The sequence below is a fragment of the Zerene cesonia genome, chromosome 12 (assembly GCF_012273895.1).
Source record: "Zerene cesonia ecotype Mississippi chromosome 12, Zerene_cesonia_1.1, whole genome shotgun sequence".
NCBI classification, from domain to species: Eukaryota; Metazoa; Arthropoda; class Insecta; order Lepidoptera; family Pieridae; genus Zerene; species Zerene cesonia.
This window is the reverse complement of record NC_052113.1, coordinates 36,555-56,672: the sequence shown is the minus strand read 5'-3', so window position 1 is coordinate 56,672 and position 20,118 is coordinate 36,555. Positions and strand designations below refer to the sequence as shown.

At 36.3% G+C, this 20,118-nt stretch overlaps 1 protein-coding gene across 1 annotated transcript in view; it reads right to left on the bottom strand.

Annotated features, from left to right (window-relative positions):
* Positions 1–9,614, bottom strand: part of LOC119830896 — a 27,115-nt gene extending 17,501 nt beyond the window's left edge. The window contains exon 1 of the mRNA XM_038354083.1: positions 9,536–9,614. Coding sequence (XP_038210011.1) covers positions 9,536–9,614 — 79 coding nt within the window. The remainder of the gene's footprint in view (positions 1–9,535) is intronic.
* Positions 9,615–20,118: the final 10,504 nt, after the last annotated feature.

The following is a 20,118-nucleotide window of genomic DNA, read 5'->3' as shown; positions in this document are numbered from 1 at the left end:
AGGTTTAAGCGGGAAAGCGTAACAGACAGACAGACAGACAGAGTTACTTTCGCATTTATAATATTAGTTGGGATGATATAAACATCTTCTACCCATATATGTTCCCAATACACGTTTGCCAAGCCACCTATGAGGGTTCACGCTATATCCCGCAATTGGCCATCACGCTAGTCAAGTGTGGGTTGACAGATGTCATATGTTCCATTAGATGTTTTCCTTCGCCGTTTCGAGGAGTGTTGGTGCGAGTATTTATAAAGTGGTCTGCACAAGACAACTTTAATAATCAATTTAGTTCGTTCACGGTCGTCCGGTATCGAACGGTTTTCTGCTCAAGTCCGAGGTCCTAACCACTGAACCACCACCGCTCTTATTCCAGTATCTAAAAAAGCATGTGATATTACATGTTAAGTTAACGAAAATAATAAAAAATAACTCGATTGTAATGTCATTCTTTTGATTTTAATGTCAAATTAAACGATGGTAGCATTTTAAATTGATTAATCTACACTAATATTATAAAGAGGAAAACTTTGTTTGTTTGTTTGGTTGTAATGAATAGGCTCAAAAACTGCTGGACCGATTTTAAAAATTCTTTCACCATTCGAAAGCTACATTATCCACCAGTAACATAGACTATATTTTATTTTGGAAAAAATAGGGTTCCGTAACATATCTTTATCAATATTCTATGGCGTTGCGAAGTTCGCCGGGACAGCTAGTATAGCTAGTTATTTAACGTTAATTTTCATATCTGGTGACTATATGCTCCGCAAAGAAAGATCTCAGGGGCCACAGTAAAGAGGCCTACAAACGGGCCGGTCCCGTCACAACGGGGCATACATCCACGTTAACTATATGCAAATACACAAAATATACGTCCCAGATAGCGCCACAGCCCTCGCATCCTTTCGACACAATTCCGTAGCTCGTGGTATAATAGTATTATCGGTAAGCCGTTGTCACATTCCCACCGCGGATTAGCATAACAACACTAACGAGTGCGTCTGTCTGTCTTTGTGTACCCGGAGCCTCCATTGTTGGTTAAACCTCGTATTGTTTTAAATACATTATAATACGACATCATACATTCAGGACGGTTCCATTATACTAATGTTTTGGGCTACGAGGTAATTCGAGTTTAATAATGAGAACAAATTGTTGTTTGAAACATTTTATTTATACAGTCTATGAGGATATTTTCAGCTGAAATTTGTTCGCTCAGAAGGTACAATTGTGTTCGTATTCAATTTAGTTTTTTATATTGTAACACACTTTTTGTACTTATTTTTACATGACTGTACATGACAAATGAGTTAATATTTTCAGTGTTTATGTACATCTATTTATGTGTAGCTATACCATTATTGTTTGCGAGTCATGTTCTTTTTGTTCTAGTGTTTTTACATGCCTGAACCAATTTCTAATTACTTAAATAAAATAGTGTTGTTTAGAATGAGAAAGCTAAGATAAGCTTTTATGCTAGACTTTCTTAGAAACAACTTTCCGAACTAATGATAAATATTAATCTATATATTACGATGATTCGAAAGCGCCTGTTATAGAAGTCTGGTTGAATTAATCTATGTTTGAGTTGGAAAATTTTAAGCCTGAGTTAAATTTCAATCGACATTCTCAATTTAATAATAAATAATAACCATACTCTTTCGCTTCACTCACTCATATAGACGTATAATTAATAACACACCTACCGTTAATATTAAATGATTCAGCACCTTCAGGTGTGTCAAGCGAGGCTAGTCAGGAATAGAAGACATTTGTTAGAGCTGGCGTCAAATCGGATTAGCACGTGACGCGGGACACATGCCCGGAGTCTGGCGCACCTCACCGACACCTAACTCTGTTACTTGACTTTTAATCTCTCACTATTTTAAAATAATAATTGACGACTTTAGGGATTAGCGTTGTTACGGAAATTGAAATTACTGGAATTATCTACAGTTTTCGATATCGCTGCAAGGTTTTAAGTATTCGTGCCCAAAGAAAATTGATTTCGACTTACTAACACGATGTTTATTAATTAAAAGCAACATTGTTTTAGAGCATCAATGACTACTTTACGCTTTTTCGAATAAATTCGCATCTAGCAGAACAATCGCCGTTAAAATTCTATCCGTCGAAAAAAATGATTGAATGCTAAAAATTTCGAAATGGCATTGTAGTGTACCGAATAAATAGTTTTATTTCAATGGCAGCACTCGGCACATCTGAGTGAAAGCAACGAGAGAGCGATCGATGCGTTATGTGCGCCCTCAGCCACACTCCACCAGCTCAGCAGTCGGCACGTGGGAAGCTCCAGCCGCTCTGATGTATCATTCCGTTGGACGCTACATTTCTATACGGAAAATATCGAAAAACTGATTAAATCTTGTATTTCATTAATTTTAGTATTTTCATCATCGGATGGGTGGGGTGGTTCCGAAGATTACACCTTTATAAACATGCAGAGTAAGAAACTGTACTTATTTATGACATTACCATAGCTAAATAAATGTACCTGGGCAAAAAATAAATTAATCCTGGCGATCCTTATCAGAATAATAAGATAAACTCAAAAAAATATTGTGTTGGTACCGAACCTTAATAAGTGTACAAAATTTCAATGAAGTCCATCCGTTTAAAGAAGTCGGTTACAATAAAGAAGAAAAGGTTAAAAGATGAGGCTGATATAAACGTGTTAAAACATTTATTTATTTCTTTATTTGTGAATATAAAAACATGAATATAATTCATTCTAAATTAAACATACTTAACACTTATTCATTTTTATACACAGACGTAAATTAACATAAATTAAACTCTGTTTGTGACAGTGATGTGAGCTTATTACAATACGAACTAAATTTAGGAAACAAAAGAGTTACTTTATTTGTTCACTTATTTGTGGCCTCACAACTCTTCACGTGCGTCGAGTGACGGATGAGTACACGAAATTTTGATGTAATTAGGTTTGTTGTTGATAAGATTAATGTTATGACTAGTTCGTACTTATTATACAATTTATTTTTGTTTTTATTATTGTGTTTGGTTCATCGAATGTTTATACTATTTACGTTTATATTAGTCAAAAGCAGAGAAATGGAAATGAAACAAGAATTAACGTATCTCAAATGTGTGTTACAGATATGAGCTCTAGGCAATGTTGTTGTAAATAGATCACAGTTTTCATATAACATTTTCCTGCAGAGAATAAGGACGTGTCACGTCGCATTTTCCCGATAACATGGGATGATGAGAAACATATTTAAATTACAACACGAATATATTACATAATGAATACACAATTTGAAGGCTGACGTGTGTGTTGTTTCTTAAGATTTCGCGTGACAATATCTTAAGAGAGTGAATGAGGTTTTACTCTATAGAACTATAAGTATCCCAGAAATGAAAACTGTACTGTAAATGTGCCTAAACATGTATACCTGTACGATTCCGTTTTTTTTAATGTATCATGTTTTGCGTTTTAAGGAACTTATTTTGAGTAAAACGAAAGTTGTCTACGTTGGAAGTAAAAAATATCGTAGAGTACGTACGTAACTAAAACGACAACCGCGAAAATAGTTCCGAAGCAAAGCTTTTCGCTATAAAAGGGCCAACTATTTCAGAGTTGAGCGTTGAGTAATGTAGAATGTACCTAGCCCGGGGTCGGGGGGCGCGCGCGGCGGGGGGCGCGGGCGGCGCGGGGCTCGGTCGATCGCCTCTGAGGCTCGCCGGCGACGGCGCGGCAACGCGGGGGCGGTAAGAGCGACAACGCCGCGATCAGCTGTTGCACGCTTATAAATTCAAAACAGGCGGTGGTCCCTGCAGCGGAATATGGGACGAGGAGCATTGATTTTGGGAGGAAAGTAATAAGTTCCTCGGCGGATCGATGGCGCGACGACCTCGTGCGTCGCTCCACATTCGCAGACGCGGCGGGCATGGCGTGAGGAAGTGAGCGAGGGCCGCACTGTCTTCATACTTCGCAATCACTAGCGAACCCTTCATTTCAGTTTACGTTCAGGTTCCTTTACAAATTCGCTGTTTTGTACCCAGATTCGTAAGCGTACTTCTTACTTCAAACCTACGATCGAAACAGTTATGAATAGCTGTCTATTAGAGCTAGTAAAAACTGATATTTGATAAGGTGTCTGATACAGCTTAAGGAACGTTTATTGTTTAAGGATGAACGAACATTTAATCAATTCAAACAAATTAGGTGATTGTAATAATTCTTATATTCTCAAGCGCCGCCAGCGGAGTGTGACGTCATGCACCATTTGGCCTAATTAGAGAGAAGAACCTCTGGCCCGCGACCGGAGGAAATTAGACTCGACCTCCGAGAGGTCACGCCAGACTACTTAGACGTATTGGGGTACTAATGCCTTTTGCTACTCGAATAATTTCCAGCGCAAAGAACTTGAGGTGAACTATAGTAATTTACTGTTATTTTCATCAATTATTTTAAACTTGCGGTCCGCCCCGGCTTCACCCGTGGTACATATATAGCCTAAAGCGATCAAAGAAACAAACTCTTTAGCTTTATAACACTAGTATAGAATACAACGAAAAGAGAATTTAGACCGTGAACATCGAACGGACTTCGGTTTGGATAATAGCTACTAAAGCATGTACAAAAAAAATAAATAAATAGACAGTTAAGTTTTTCGGGAGTTGCCGAGGCCTACGCAATAATTTTTATGTGAAACGCAAAATATCTTTTGAAATTTCGTAATTGTTGAAAATAGTGTTTTTCCTCGACATGCGACAAAATATTGCCGTAAATAGAGGTAGGTACCTACTTTTAATTACAAAAAATCGTTTGATTTAGGTAAAGCGCGAATGGCTAAACACGGAAAAATTATTCACGACCATGTAAAATAGACATATGAGTGTTATGCTTATAGTGCCCTTTTTGTGACATTTGGTACTCTTGCCTATTTTAATTTACTAAAGTTTTGTACTAATCATCGCATGCATTTAAGACAGATATAAGAACCACAAATGGTACAAAATGTCTTCACGATCTCTGCCAGACAACCTTTGGGTACAGGATGAGAAGTCAAAAAAAATAAATTAAAAAAAATGGTTTCATATAGATTCATTTATCACAAAATGTACCGAATTATGGCTTATTCTTGTCGGATATCGGAACGCGTCCTTTGATCTAAAGAGACATAATCACACGAATAAGAAGAATTATCTTTCCGTCGGTGGTTTCTGTGTTAACACAATAATTGAACTCATACATAACTCACAATTAGGGAGCATATTTTGTTGTAATATCTAGAAACCTAATTTTGTTGTATTTGTACAAAACAAAACGATCATTACAAAGCGCCTAATAACAAAGTAACAGAAATATAAAATGTGCAAATATCTTATATTTCTGTTACTTTGTTACTATGCACAGCCTTTTGAAGTCTCTTTATCAGACTCCAAAGTACCTCCATTAATTATGACATCTGAATAATGCGCGCAGTTAACAGTTATTGCTCCTAATATGCTATTCGCTTTTGTATCGTAACATTAATAATGTACCGTTTTACATTTCGCCCTTTCTTCTCTTTCTCTATAATTCACTTACAGACACGCGTTTTTGTTGTCGTTAAAAATGTTTGCTTTTGACTTACCTTTTATTCCATAATAAAAATATGTGTAGAATTAATCATATCCTAGATGACGAAAATAATATTTGTCGATTGAGTATCTAGTTCACACACATTTTATAAAACTTTTTATTATTGAGGTTTATTGTGGGAGTCGAGCACGCTTCGGCACGAATTGGGCTAGCCCGCACCGGGAATGTACCACACTCCCACAGAAAACCGGCGTGAAATGATAGCATGCTATTGTGTTTCGTACGGCGAGTGAGGAAGCCGGAGGCCCGTTTTCTTTTCCTGACCCTTCCCAGTCCATTCCTTCTTTCAAGTCGTTAATCCTTTTCTTATCCTTTATGCTTAAAAGCGGACAGCGCATTCTCAGAGGTCTGAGCCTCTGGTAATGTTCATGGGCGGTGGTGATCGCTTAGCATCAGGCGAACCATCAGATTAGACGCCCGCCATGGCAAAAAATTATATATTTGTTTAGATTTATGACAATAAACAGATTTTATTATCAAAGTGGTAAGAAATCCACGCAGCTGCACTGTTTTGATTGTTGTTAATCAATGATATAAGTCATGAGGCGTGCATTTTGCACACTGGGTACCCGCTACAGCTTACAAACTTGAAGTCATATTATAAAATATCACAAAAATTATAGTATTCTATTTGAATAATCGTAAAATTCATACATTTTCTCCACACATTGCACACAGTCTATGTGAATATAAAATTTATACAAATATTACTTGAATTTTCATCCGATTGTGAGTGGATACTCGTATAAATAGCTGGAATGTTTTTATGGCAATCTATAGTGTATACAATCGCAGTAGAGATGTGCCGATAGCTGACTGTGTTCGCACCCAGGGTTCTCACGTGTCCGGTGTCACGCATTAGCTTTACGTTCCGAATTTCTGAAATCCATCAGATTTCAATATGAAGTATTTGAGTACTTCTAGAAGTGATATGTTGACTTCGCTCTCCTCATATGTGTATCTTTTTCTTGCAATTACACAACTGATTTAACGCTTTTCATTCATAACGATGTCACGAACGCGGCAGGCAAGGTCACGGGCGGGCGACTACCTACCTCTGTCTGTCAGTGTAGTGACTTTAATTTCATGTCACTTATCATAACCAACGAGCGTTATATTGTGATTTTTTGTTAGTACAATCGCTTTAAACACTGAATGTTAATCTATTGTAGTTTACAAATAGAATAGTATTGTGATCTACGTGAACTCAATTGGGATTCTTCCATCAGAATTGACTCCAATTTTATATTCTCTTCTGGTAGCCCTAGGTCCTATCGAACATCTACAGACACCGCTCCATCACTGTGTGTATGTACTCCACAATACCACACCTATTCCCTGTTCGCTGGGAGCATCCATTGTTCTCACGAATTTGGTTGTGTCGGCGTAATATTGCGCAATCGTGGCGGCTGAGGAAAAAGTTAACTTTTCTCAAATAATATTTAACATTTGTTACGTTACGTTACATTTTCGTAGCTGAGATGTTAATACAATGTGACTGAAACAGCTTATTTAATCACTTTTAACTTTGCTAAAGGTCAAAGTCCGCGCTTTCATTTTTAAATGTTTTCCTGAATATATCACTAGCGGTCCGCCCCGGCTTCGCCCGTGGCCTATTCATAACTTTTAACACTCTGAATATGCAGCTTTCATCCAGTAGTTTTTGCGTGATAACATTACAAACACATATAAACCATAAATAGTTCCTCTTTATTATATAAGTTTTGATTTAAGACTGAAACTTTGCAATGCTATAGTCAAAATAGGTATGTTATATCTGACAGATGTGTTTATTCACACGACTGGTGACTTGTCGCGTTATGAGGGTCTGCTGTTTAATAATGCTTATTGTTAGTATTGTCAGGAAATGCGGGCTGGAACCAAACTGCGCTTGATTTCAATTCAAAAATGAATACGTATCAAATTATACTACACAGTATATCACTGTTTAAAGCATACCGTTACATCATAACAACAATTCGAGAGTATTAACACTCGAACCAAGTGATGGAAAAATTGTTAAGAGAAAACACATTAATTAATTTCAAAGTAACAATTTCCATGATATGTATTTATGTATAATTATTTATATAAAGTGGAACGAAACGAAGTAATGATAATTTTCTTCATTTGACGTTGATTTTTATAAAGCTACAGAACGAGTTTTTGCCAAAACCATTTGCTTATCAAAATGTCATTACAATTGACAAGTTGTAATCGAAAATGATTCAACTTTTGTAACAATCTATGGATGTTCGTTACCCTTTCACGCGAAAACAGTTGATGAAATTTGGTATAGAGATAGATATAGTCTGGCTAAAGGCCCGGGTTTTTCCCGGGTACTATGCGATTGGAGTCGCGGGAACCAGCTAGTAATATAAAAATTTACTTGCATGGAGCACAGTCACGTACTGTGCACGGTGATGTTTATTTATTTTGAAACAGTAAAGTTATGATAAGTATTTAACAAGAATTCAATCGATTCAACAGCTGTATTAGAATTACTGTATATTTTTAGTCCTAAAATTACATTTCAAAAACAATTCCTAGTAAAGTCATCAAATATACGACCGAGGGTAGGTACTTAGCTTTTAGCTGACAAGCGATAGGTCTGGCTTAAAGTCTGTAAAATATAGAACCTAAGTTTCCCGTCTCTTTGTGACTAGTGTGAGTTATGGTCGTGTTCAGAGTTTTATGTAACACGTGTCTGCGCACGTGGCTTCGCTTGCGTTGGCATTTGTGGAGAGGCGATACTTCTGGGTTATATATTCTTTGTACTTATAAGTTATACATTATATATTGTTGAAAATTTAGAAAGAAAATTAAATTAAAAGTTACATATGCTGTGTATTTAATATGACTTGAAGATCAACATGAGATACTGAAAAAAAATTTCATCTTAGTTATTTTAAATAAACTGTTTTTATACCAGTCAATGTAAATAAACTCTCATTGATCAACCACGCATACCGCGTCTGTGTCCATGTGTGAGTAGAATTTAATAAAACCTACCGACTGCACGTACCTTTCGTAGTCAGAATTCTTCAATAATATACAATGTACACTGTTACAACATGCCGCTATATATCCACACATCTGTATAGACATAGATTGGACGTTTTCAAAATTATTGTGTTTCGTAACGTGGTGTGTAAATACTTACACACCTCGGTTACTTGTTACTCAAAAACTAATTAATTAATAAAAAGTAAATATTTCGAATTATCCGCAATGATTGCTTTCTCTTCAAACCGCTTCCTAGATTGTGTATGAAATCGAAATACAGACCACATCAGTTACAAAGATCTGACTATCTGAGCGAAATCTCCATTGTAAGAACTTCCTGGGCCCATCGGAGCAGCGCGGCGGCCGTGCGAACCCAGCTTGTTACTGCGTGTGGACGAGCTTTGTGCAGTTACATGTAATTAGCTAACCTCCATGTAACGTGCTCGCAAACGTGGAATATTGTGAAATCCAGGTGCTCTGCCGCTTCTTATTCGAGCTAAATATGTATATAATTCCGTATTGAATCGAAATTAAATATTGTTGTTGAAACAACTTGTAGTTGAAACAAAGTCGGTATATTTAAATTATTTCCAAAAAATATTTATTTCCCACTTTTAATAGGTATTTTTATAGAAAACCATATTATAAAATACACGGCATGAAGGAGTCTTAAATGTTTCTTTTCATTTGTAGAAGTGATAGTCGCATATCGAGTACATTAGCATACAATAAGTCTATGAAAAATAAGGTATGGAATGTAATATTAGAAAGAAGATATTAAATACTAACTCGGAACCCTGACGTATGAGCACAATGCCAACTCTAATGCCGTGTCGGTGAACGTGGTGTGATATCATTACAAACAGAGAAACACACCCTCATTGCGGCACAAACCTCGGCTCGTAACGAGCTGCGCCGGGAAGGAAGGAAGCTCGGAGCTCGGCGCGCGACCTGCCTGCTTAGGGCTGCTCATTTCATTTCGATGCATTTATTTCAAACTCATAATTCGAACATTTATTTATTCAATTAGACGTCTTATAGAAGCAATTTTGAATCGTCAACGTTTTATGTAATTTAATTTGTACGTGATAAACACTTTAAACATAGCCTGTTGACTTCTTAGTGTTGAAAGGTGAAATGATGTAGTTAGTCCGATAATTTTTGAATAGATTATGAACATTTATTTCTATTTCTAATGTAGATAACAAATGAATACACGTAGATAAAACGGCAAAAAAATTAAACTTTCTGCAACGTAACGACTATACTTGTTAAAACGCAGAAAGTTTAATTCAATCTACTCGAATTTTGCATTTTATACACTCCTTGCTTTGTAACTTAAACAGTATTTCGCTGAAATATTGACATATCTTGTTGCCTAGTTCGGTAGCCCTATTTCGGTTCCTGTGGAACGATGGTTGCGGGGGTTGCGCGGGGGTGTGGGGTGCCGTGGTGGCGGGGTGGCGGGCGCGGGGCGCGGGGCGCGGCGCAGCCCGTGCGGTGCAACAGCCCAGTAGGGTGTCGAGTGGTGGGCAAGGTCACTGCCGCACGCGAGTCATTCATGCCGGTTGCCGCACGATGCCACCATTTCCCAAATTCCTTCGGTTCCACACTGGTTCAATGTTATGAGGGTAATTTGCAAAGTGAACTCGCCGTGAAACTTTGCTTTCGATTAAGATTATCGCTCCTGCTATCATTCGACAGCGCGGCCGGCCACCTCCGAACACGCTACGTCGCACACACAGACCCTAAACTAGCGTGTGCAATGGAGTTAACAAATTTATTTAACACACTTTTTTAATTTATTACATTCACTTGAAACATCTGAAGTGTCATCGACCTCCATATTTATTCAGCCGTTGAATATTATTCAAATATTCCTATTGAAAATATCTTACAAATTTGATATTTGATTAGTCTATCGTAACTTGCTGATTTTATGAGTCAGCAACGGCGCTGGTTTAATTAACCATAGAAAGTAACGTTTATCGGTAAGTTGGGACAGATCCAATAATAATTGCGTTACTTTAACTGAATATAACTCGTAACCTAAATAAACATAAAGTATTATTCACCAGTGAAGCAATAACCAGCAATTAAATTATCTAGATTCATAGATATCGGGCTAATTACGGAGCTAATTGCCTTCATAAAATATATCTGCGCCGCTCTGTCCAACTTTAATATCAGCTGATGCTATCTGTTAATGGAAAATGTATATTATGTTACGTTTATTTTACTTTAAATGCACATTGTTCAACTAACAAATGTTTACTGTTTCTTTTAAAATGAAATGAAATGAAATTTTAACAATTTCATAATAGATGATGATATTTTTGATTATAAATACAGATGCGTAATATTTGACAGTAGGTATGTTATTGACTGTCTATGCTACAAGTATTACGGATATTGTATTACTAGCATGAAGTTGCAAACAATGACTGGACTTGTATAAAACGATCGGACCCCATATATTTAAGTACGTCTGTTAGTAAAGATTCGTCTTTAAACACGAAATAACGCACTCTATAACCCGCATTTTCACTCGTGATACTCGCTTATTAGTGACCCTATTTACACATAGAGCAACAACTGACTGGCTATTAACACACGAGGAATTACTAATTGTGACTCTATGAAAACGTAGAGGAACAATTGATAGTAAGTCTATAAATATAATAAAGAGCTACAAGTAACTGACTCTGTGAACATAATATAGGGCTTTAACTGACTGTGACTATGAGCACAAAGAGCAAAATTAGCTTAGGTAAGTCCCAGCGGTCGTTCTGTAACGTGTCACTTCAATCAAACTCTTTAAGCTGATACTCAAATCGCTAATCAAATATCTCCACACCACTCCTCCAAATATTACGAATGGCATTTGAAGTTTACAATTTAACAGACTTTACTTAAGCAAATTAACTTACGAAAGATAACTTTACTTCATGTCAAAATTATAATAATGCCAAATCATTTTCAACCCACTTCAAGTAGTCTCTACATAAACTGCTATTTTATAACATATTCCAAGAACATATTTATTCAAGCAGTAAAAACGACATTTTTATCACTTTGTAATATTGTATACATTAGTGAGTACATCATTAGCATGAGCTAACGAGTATAAAGAAATATTCTGTAGTTATTACCATATTTTCCCTCTAATCGGTACGCACATTTGCCCAACACTGAACGTCGCTCCGGCCCGCGGCTCACGTGCGCGCGCGCAGAGGAAAGCCGCTTTCTTATCTATTATCATTTTTCTCCATTTCACGGTTATCACTTACACTTATTGTATACATTATTTCTTGTTGTACTCACGTGGACGCTAAGAGAAAGCCTCGTTTGAGTGTGCCTACTTACGATCTGGATATCTGGGCTTCAGTTTTTTTTTTTCTATATTCCGAGCATCCTATAACTTGTATCAAATAAACTTTGAATTAAATTTCATCCAAATCGGTTTAGTGATTTAAGGATGAAGAGTGTGACAGACAGGCGGTTACTTTCATCTTTATAATATTAGTAGGAAAGTAGGGACTCACATTTTCTATACACATACTAAGGCTTTCTTATGGACGTGCTTTCTTAAACTATAAAATGTAAACGATGAATACAGTAGAAAGTTACTGTTCTCCTCTTCCATTAATTGATGTTTAAATCATACAAGTAAGTTTCCATAAAGAGTAATAAAGCGAACGGCTCTGCGCCACGAGCTGAGAAAACGCTGTGTTACCCACTGATACATAAATAAAACATGTTAGTCTATAAATACGAGACACGCCTTATTTGGGCGAGACGGAACGTCGCGAGTCGTCTACGAGTATGTGACCGACACCGACACCTAACCACATCTATTGTTCATGCTTAACGTTTTAACCGACTTCACAAGGCGGCAGTGCTGAAGCGGTGCATTCCACTGTGATTTATGTATACATTTGATGTCGAATTATAAAATGTACAGCTTTTTAGCAAAGATCTTTGAGAGTACATGACACGTATTTCTTTAAAAATGATGTTGGAAAACTTCTTATAATTCTGAATTTATGTACTACAAATTATCAGTGATTACAGATCAGTGGTTCAGAAGATATATTATGTAGACCTGCTTATGCTTCATACATTCCATAATTAATTATTCATCGTTCAATGTAATTACATTCCATTGACTCCTTAAAACAAAAGTTTTAAAAATGTTAAAATGTATATAGCTGTGTTTGTACCCTGATTATCCGAAAACTAACTACTTTTATCAAATAAAGACCAAAGAATTTTTAAGAAGAAAGACAATTTAATTTTTGTGTGAAGATAAAAGCTTTTCTAAAATCTAATATCGCGATGCCGCCATCACTTGTGTCAACTGACAACTAGACGTGATACTGTGAAGTGCATTCAATTAGACGAGTGACGAGAGACGGGAGAGGTCGGCAGTTCAGACTCCAGCTTATTTTCTGAGAACAGACAAACTGGTAATTAATTGGTAAACATATACTCTTCCTTATGGCTGTATAAAACAACATCATTCACATTCACATAAAAGCATAAATTATATATCTTGAAGAAATCCGTTATCATATTCGATGCACAAGTTATACAAGAACTTATAGAATAAAAAAATAATCCTCAACCTTTGCAATCAATAAATGATGTTTACGTTCAGGAGACGCATAGAAACGCAATAACGTTAATTAGGGCACTACGTGGCAAACCACTTTCCCCAATTACAGCTTCGATCGCCACTAAACTTCGTGGTTTACCCGTACACACTAGACTTAGATTGAGACTAAATGATATACTTCTCATCGTCAAGTGATCAGTGAATCACAATTAGCCATCGCAACATAAAAATACTAGTCCATTACAGGTCTTACAGTCTATTACAGGCTCCAGCGTCGAACAAAAAGTGCAAAGTTGCAGACGCGAGAGCCCATATCGAACGGAAGTGCGCATGAAGTCGGTTAGTAATGCGCTCTGATGAATTATTTACACGACTCCACGCTCGCCACGACATTGGGTTTTTCACGTCGCTTCGCGCGGCCGCTCGCCGCTCGCCTCCTGTCGTCACTCGTTGGGGATAAACCGATTGTAGAATCGGCGCTATACTTGCAAATACAAAAACTATGCATCTAAATGTTTATTTCACTGCTGATGTGAATTTTCTGTATGGACCAAATAGTTACTATATAAGCAAAAGAAATGCAAAAAAGTGATAAAATAAAATAAAAAAGTACTGCCAATTATATTTCCAACAGCTGCTGCATACGTTTTTTTTAGTGCTTATCTTATCTTTGAAACATTTATAACAAGCAACAACAATTATAATCTATCAGAGATATCGTGCATATTGACTACAGTCGTATATGAAATTGTAATAGAAAAGCCGATGCAAGACTGGTGGATGCATCGCCCGCGGGATCGTGTGAACTAGACTCCAATAATTGTATTTAATAACACATAAGTGGTGGCTGAGCGGTTACTGCTCACACAAAAACTGTGAAGCATCCGCCGCCGCCGCCGCCGCCGCCGCGCTCCGAGCGCGATAAAACTACATATTATTGTAGGCTTTCTTACAGTTATTACAAGTTGTAGAGTTTTGTTGGCAATATTAGAACAGTTACATTTAAAATGACAAAGAGATAATTATAAAAAAGAAATTTGAAAACGTAAATCATCAACGTAAGTGTGATTGTCTTCTCCGTACGTCTGGTTGTCTGGGAGAAATGGCTATATAGCGATAAGACGCCAATTATTTTTATTAATAATAAAATGACGTTTCTTTATAAAGTTTTATATCAATAAAGTATAAATAATAAAAAAATAGAACCGGGATCGAACTCGGAGTTTTAGACTATTACAATCTTGCAAGACGGTATACACACCATCGTAATGTTTTAAATTAAAAGTCTATCGATGAAATAAACTTTTTTTCATATTACACGGATTCTGATATTTTGATATACTTGGCTAGATTGGAGGATTTCCTTGTAGATTCACATTTACAAGGTAATTTTCACAAATTTAAAGTTGGACATTCTTGATTTACTACTAACATTAAGTATTTAGCCCGTTAGCGACCAAGCCGTGTCCACGATACCGCATGATGAAGCTCTCAAGTTAGCAGTTCAGTGAGTCAGTGACACCGAACGTCACGAACTGCTGACTCAGCTTGATCCGCCTTTAACAATTAGTACGTAATTGTAGGCAGAACTAACAGGGCCTTAGTTTTTACTTAAGCAAGTTCATGACCGCTCGTTTTTATACACCTCAGATAAATAACTGTATCATCATTGCCATATTTTATTGTTTAGCCCGTTTTGTGCAAAGTTCGTGTACGAGCCTGGAAAGTATTTATAATATTTATATTTTTAAATGTGTAGAAAAACTACTAGCCTATATATTTGCTAAATTGTTATAATAAAGAAGCATAAAATAACACTGTGTTATTAATTAAGAAAGGCGGAGATGTACACTATAAATAAAAAATCCTAAAATTTCATTTCATGTTTTATTTTTCTGTAAAAAAAAGGGATGAAACTTCCCAGCGCCACGTCAGCAATTTTATAAAAAATATATTTTCGTGCGCTCCGTCAGTCCGCTAAATAAAACGCCAGGAGCGACGCGCGACGCGCGGCGTCACTCAACTTTGCTCAATTTATTTTTGAAACTAAAACATGCTCTTGTTTCACGAAACTCCATAGAATTATTTGACGCGGTGCATTGTCACTAGGACAATCATCGGCTAACTTTCCATAACAAACTGAATTACAAAAGTTTATTCACAGTCTGATAATTTAAGGTATTTACTACCCCTCCTTTAAACTAATTTTTAATCAATATTTTAATTTTCAGTTTTCTAAGAAGTATTAAGTAGGCTAGTCGCCGCCATAAAGCAATAGCATTCGTGTTACACTTGTTAACTTCACTGTCCTAAGATCAGGTGCACTAATCTGTAAATCAGTCCTGCTTTACTCCTGTTAAAACATAACGGTACTAAGTAAAGTAATTAACATTAGGTACGTTTTTTTATATACGTAAAATATTTAACTTTACAGCAAGAGCGAAATGGTGAGATTATTTATACGGCTACTTTATGATTGTCATATATTTATCGGGGAATATTAGGTTTCATATAGTTTGTACTTGGCTGCACTCTGTAGCAGTCGGGGAATAACGGGGCCCCGCGGGGCTCCTGCTTCTTTCTACTTTTTAAACTAAAGCGATATAACCTAAACCTCTTCATCTAACAGAAAAATTCCAGCCATTTTGTTGGAATGTTTTGTTTGGTTGGCCATTAGAGATTGGTTAGATTTTGCACAGAAGTAGGAGCTGATACATTTAATCTCACAGACACAGAGTAAATAGCATACTATCAAACAACAAGCAAGTTCATTCTATCGCGAGGTGCAGACTGCAGAGTATCCGGGTAATTAGAAATTATTCGTGCAGTAACCGCATAAATAGATTCACCCAAAGCGTAATTTCAGGCCTAACATTACATTTCTTCTCTGATTTGAAGTCTTGTGTCACATTGTATGGAGTTAGTGAAAATGTTTCTGTATGTTTTATGCGTGTGTTCTGATCAATTTGTGTTTACCAGAGACATTCAGTTCAAGGCTGGCAAGACACAACTTTTGAATCGGCTTTAGACTGTGAACGAAAAATAATGAAATTGCCATTTATCGGAATACGTCGCTTCGGATATGTATTATTCATTAGATTTGAAACAACCAAGTTCAAGTTAAACGAATACGAAAACCCGTCCCTAACGTTAACTTGAAGCTCGGCAGTCCGCAGACAGCTCGCAGTGCACGTTACGTGATTACAAATAGTATGTTAGTTGCAGCGCGGCGCTCGTACGCATCTCTCGACAAACTTGCAAAAACCTGTTGGCAATTATGCGCCAGACGAGCATTTCTTGTTTCAATGGCACATGCTCGCGGAATACGCCGTTCGCGCCAAAACACCGCTTTCCTCAAAGCCCCACTCACACAAATGCACTCCGCCCGCGCTAAGTGCGAACATGTTTTGTTTTTAGCTCTAAAGTCTAAACCTACGCTAGTTGCTATAGTACGATCTTATAAACGACAGTATATGTGATTACTTATATAGCTGGTTTCAAAATAATTTCAAATTTTTAGCATAGATGATAACATACGAACTTAATATTGTCATAAGTTGTTCAAGTAAGTGTAGAAAAGAAAAGAAAAAACAACATATTGTAATTATCATGTATCTGCATAAAATTATTGCACGTATGAATGTGCGAGAGGAGATGGCGCAAAACCTTTGTAATTCTGTGCGATGTGATAGTTTCTGCGAACACGGAATGAAGTGATTGGAGCGCAGGTGATCGGAATCATCTGTGCTCGCTGCTCCCACTTTTTTAAATCACATGATGGATTATACAGGGTTGCTAGAAGTTAAATGTAAACTCTTAAATTTATGAACTGTGATTAATGAATTTACATAAGTCGATTTACTAACCGTTTTAAAACACTCCTTTAATCTATCTGGTTAACTAAAAATAATAAATTTTTAAACATACGTCTTAAGCTAGATTGCAACAAATTCTGCATTATTTGTTTTAACTATATATTTTTTGTGATTCTTATGTGTATCTTAAAGTAATAAAGATTTTTTAAATTTTAATTTCAAAACGTTTTCTCGACACAACCATGGATATATGCTATGCGTAGGCTATGGAATATATAAAATATTTTAGAGAAGTGTGGATCACACAAAATGCTTTGAATGTATTCGTTGCAATATTATAATCTCCATTCATTGTTCCAATGTGACATTAAACAATTGCAACTACATTTATACCATTTATCGGCAAGAAAATATTCCCGTCAAGCAGCCCTGTGTTATCTGTGGGCCGTGAAGAATGCATGCATGCAGGAATGCGCCCCGTGACCTTGACACGCGGCTTTCGACCCTAACTCCACGCAACACGCTCACCGCGTCAAATTTATTGCATTCAAACACCGGACTTTACACCCTAATGCGACGTATTAAGAGCTAATTGAGTTGCAAATTACGGTTTCAGATCTAAAGTGACGCAAGGGGAATAGCGGGAAATAAACACAATTATTGTGCTCATTCGTTAATACAAATGACAGCTTTTTAGATTTGAAACGAGGGGGCGTTTTGCTTTATTTTTTTACATTTTTGTGCCAGTTACGAAAGCAAATAGTAATCCGATCAGCTTGTAACACAATGTTTGCATCTGTAGATACGTCACACATATATTTTTAATGAAATATAGTTCTATTGAATAAATTTACTTCATTTACCGATAAAGTAATAGTAACCTATGATAATAAATAATTTGTAATAGTAGCTTAAAGGAAAGAGAATTAAAAAAAAACCCTGAAATATTTTTTTTTATAATAAACTGACAGCTGTTATTCAAACTCAAACGATCATCAGTTCCACTACATATCTTTCTGAAGCGCTTTTAATCGTCAAAATACATAAATTAATATTTACCACGGGTTCTGTGCTATTCCCTGTAGTTGCTCTTTTAACCATTTAAGTGCATTCAATATTTTTTTAAGAGTACGTAATTGCTATGCAATATTGCTGTTTTATAGACCCCAAAACACTTAGTAGTAGAAAATTAATCAGTTAGTGATAGAAAGTAAAAGTTCTTTGTAGCTAAAAACGATGGGACAGATTTTGACAAAACTTGAACATGTTATTTGAAAATCAAACTTTATTCATCCCATACAATACATAAGCTATGAATACTATGAATAAAAAACAATACAATGAAAACAATACTATGAATTCCAATCAATTGGAAAACTAAGAAAATGATATGTTTAGGGGTTTTTGTTTTTGTTAGTTAGGGTTCTAGATTTGTATTATGTTATCTGTGGTTAGGGGTACATGCAACCGGGGGATAAAAAAATTAAAATGTACGTATATGAATGAAGTGTCATTAAATAGGTCTTGAAAAAAGAACTTTCTACATATTTTTTACTAAAATAAATAGTTGTCGAGACATAGGCATCTAAAATCTAAAATGTCAAACTGCCTGTTATTCGAAATTCTACGATATACAACATTTATTGGTTCTCGCGAAGGAATTCGCGGGCGAAAGATTTAAAATAATAAAGATGCCACAGAAGAACGAACTGCTCTGCGATGTTTAAGGGGCAACACTCTATACCCCACTCCATATCGCTCTATATCCCACGTACATTTGCGTTAATACTATCTTTATCATAATTATCAGATGTAATTCATCAAAACACTCTTCTATTGACTTTCATCTTACTATCTTGCTACCCACTCGATGCTTTAAAGACTTCGTATTTCCATCTCATCCGCTCTTTGAAAAAACACAATTTTGCTTAATTCAGTTACATTCTCTACACTATTTAGATATTCAGTTAAAACACGGACGCAAACAAGTTTGTATATAATTTGTGGAGGATCATACAGGAAATCACGAATTTTAATAGGAAAATTGCTAATTTGGAGGATTGCAAATGTAAAATACATTTTATGGAAGTTTTCCATCGGTTTATCTGCAAACCACTTTGCAGGTGTCGCCTGCAAAGTGCCTTTTGTATTTGAATTATGTAATCTGTATGTTTTGTTTTACCCGTATGCGTCTGTTATGTTGACGGGTAAAAGGATTTCGGTATGACTTTAATTCGACATTGTTTTCTCTAAATAGAGTGTTCTTCATGCACGAGTGCTGCACATAAATATCGCTCCACAGCAATATCATAAATGTACAGTTGATAGAAAAGCCAGCTTATATTGTTCGCCGTAATAGGATTTTCTCGAAATTCAGAATCTCTTAATACTCTTAGAGATGTTGTGGGAAACTTCAACCTCGCAGTCGATATTTATTACTCAGTATTCTTATATGTTCTATAATAGATTCATATTAAAGGACTCACATAAATCATATAAATGATTAGAGTCGTGAATACACACTTCTCTGTATTGCGTGCTTAGTGTCAAAGTAAATCTTTATTTCCAAACCATTCTTCTTGAGCCATATTACAGTCGGTATTGTAGTTGACGGGAAAAGAAATAGATTTTGTTATGAAATCTCATGTGTTATATGAATGTTCCTAGATAAAGAGAAACTGTTCGCCGATCTTTACAGCATATTCTGTGCACGACCGACTCACATCAACCATTCCTTATTAGTGCCTACATACTTATTCAATAGAGGTTGACAGTCTGGAATTGGCAGTCGTCATTATGGACTTTACCTAACAGAGCCTACCACATGACCAACTTTGTGTGTCTGTACCTAAATATATCCTTGAATCTGTCGATGCATTGACTTTCTCTTTTTTGGGAAAACACATTCCTATGTATACTCTATACAGTGATTGTTGCAGTTTTGACAGTGATTCGTAGATGCAAACTCGTTTTGTGGTGCTTGCAGCCGCGGTACTCGGGTACAGTTACCATCTGTAGTGTGTACAATTGTGGTACAACGCCTG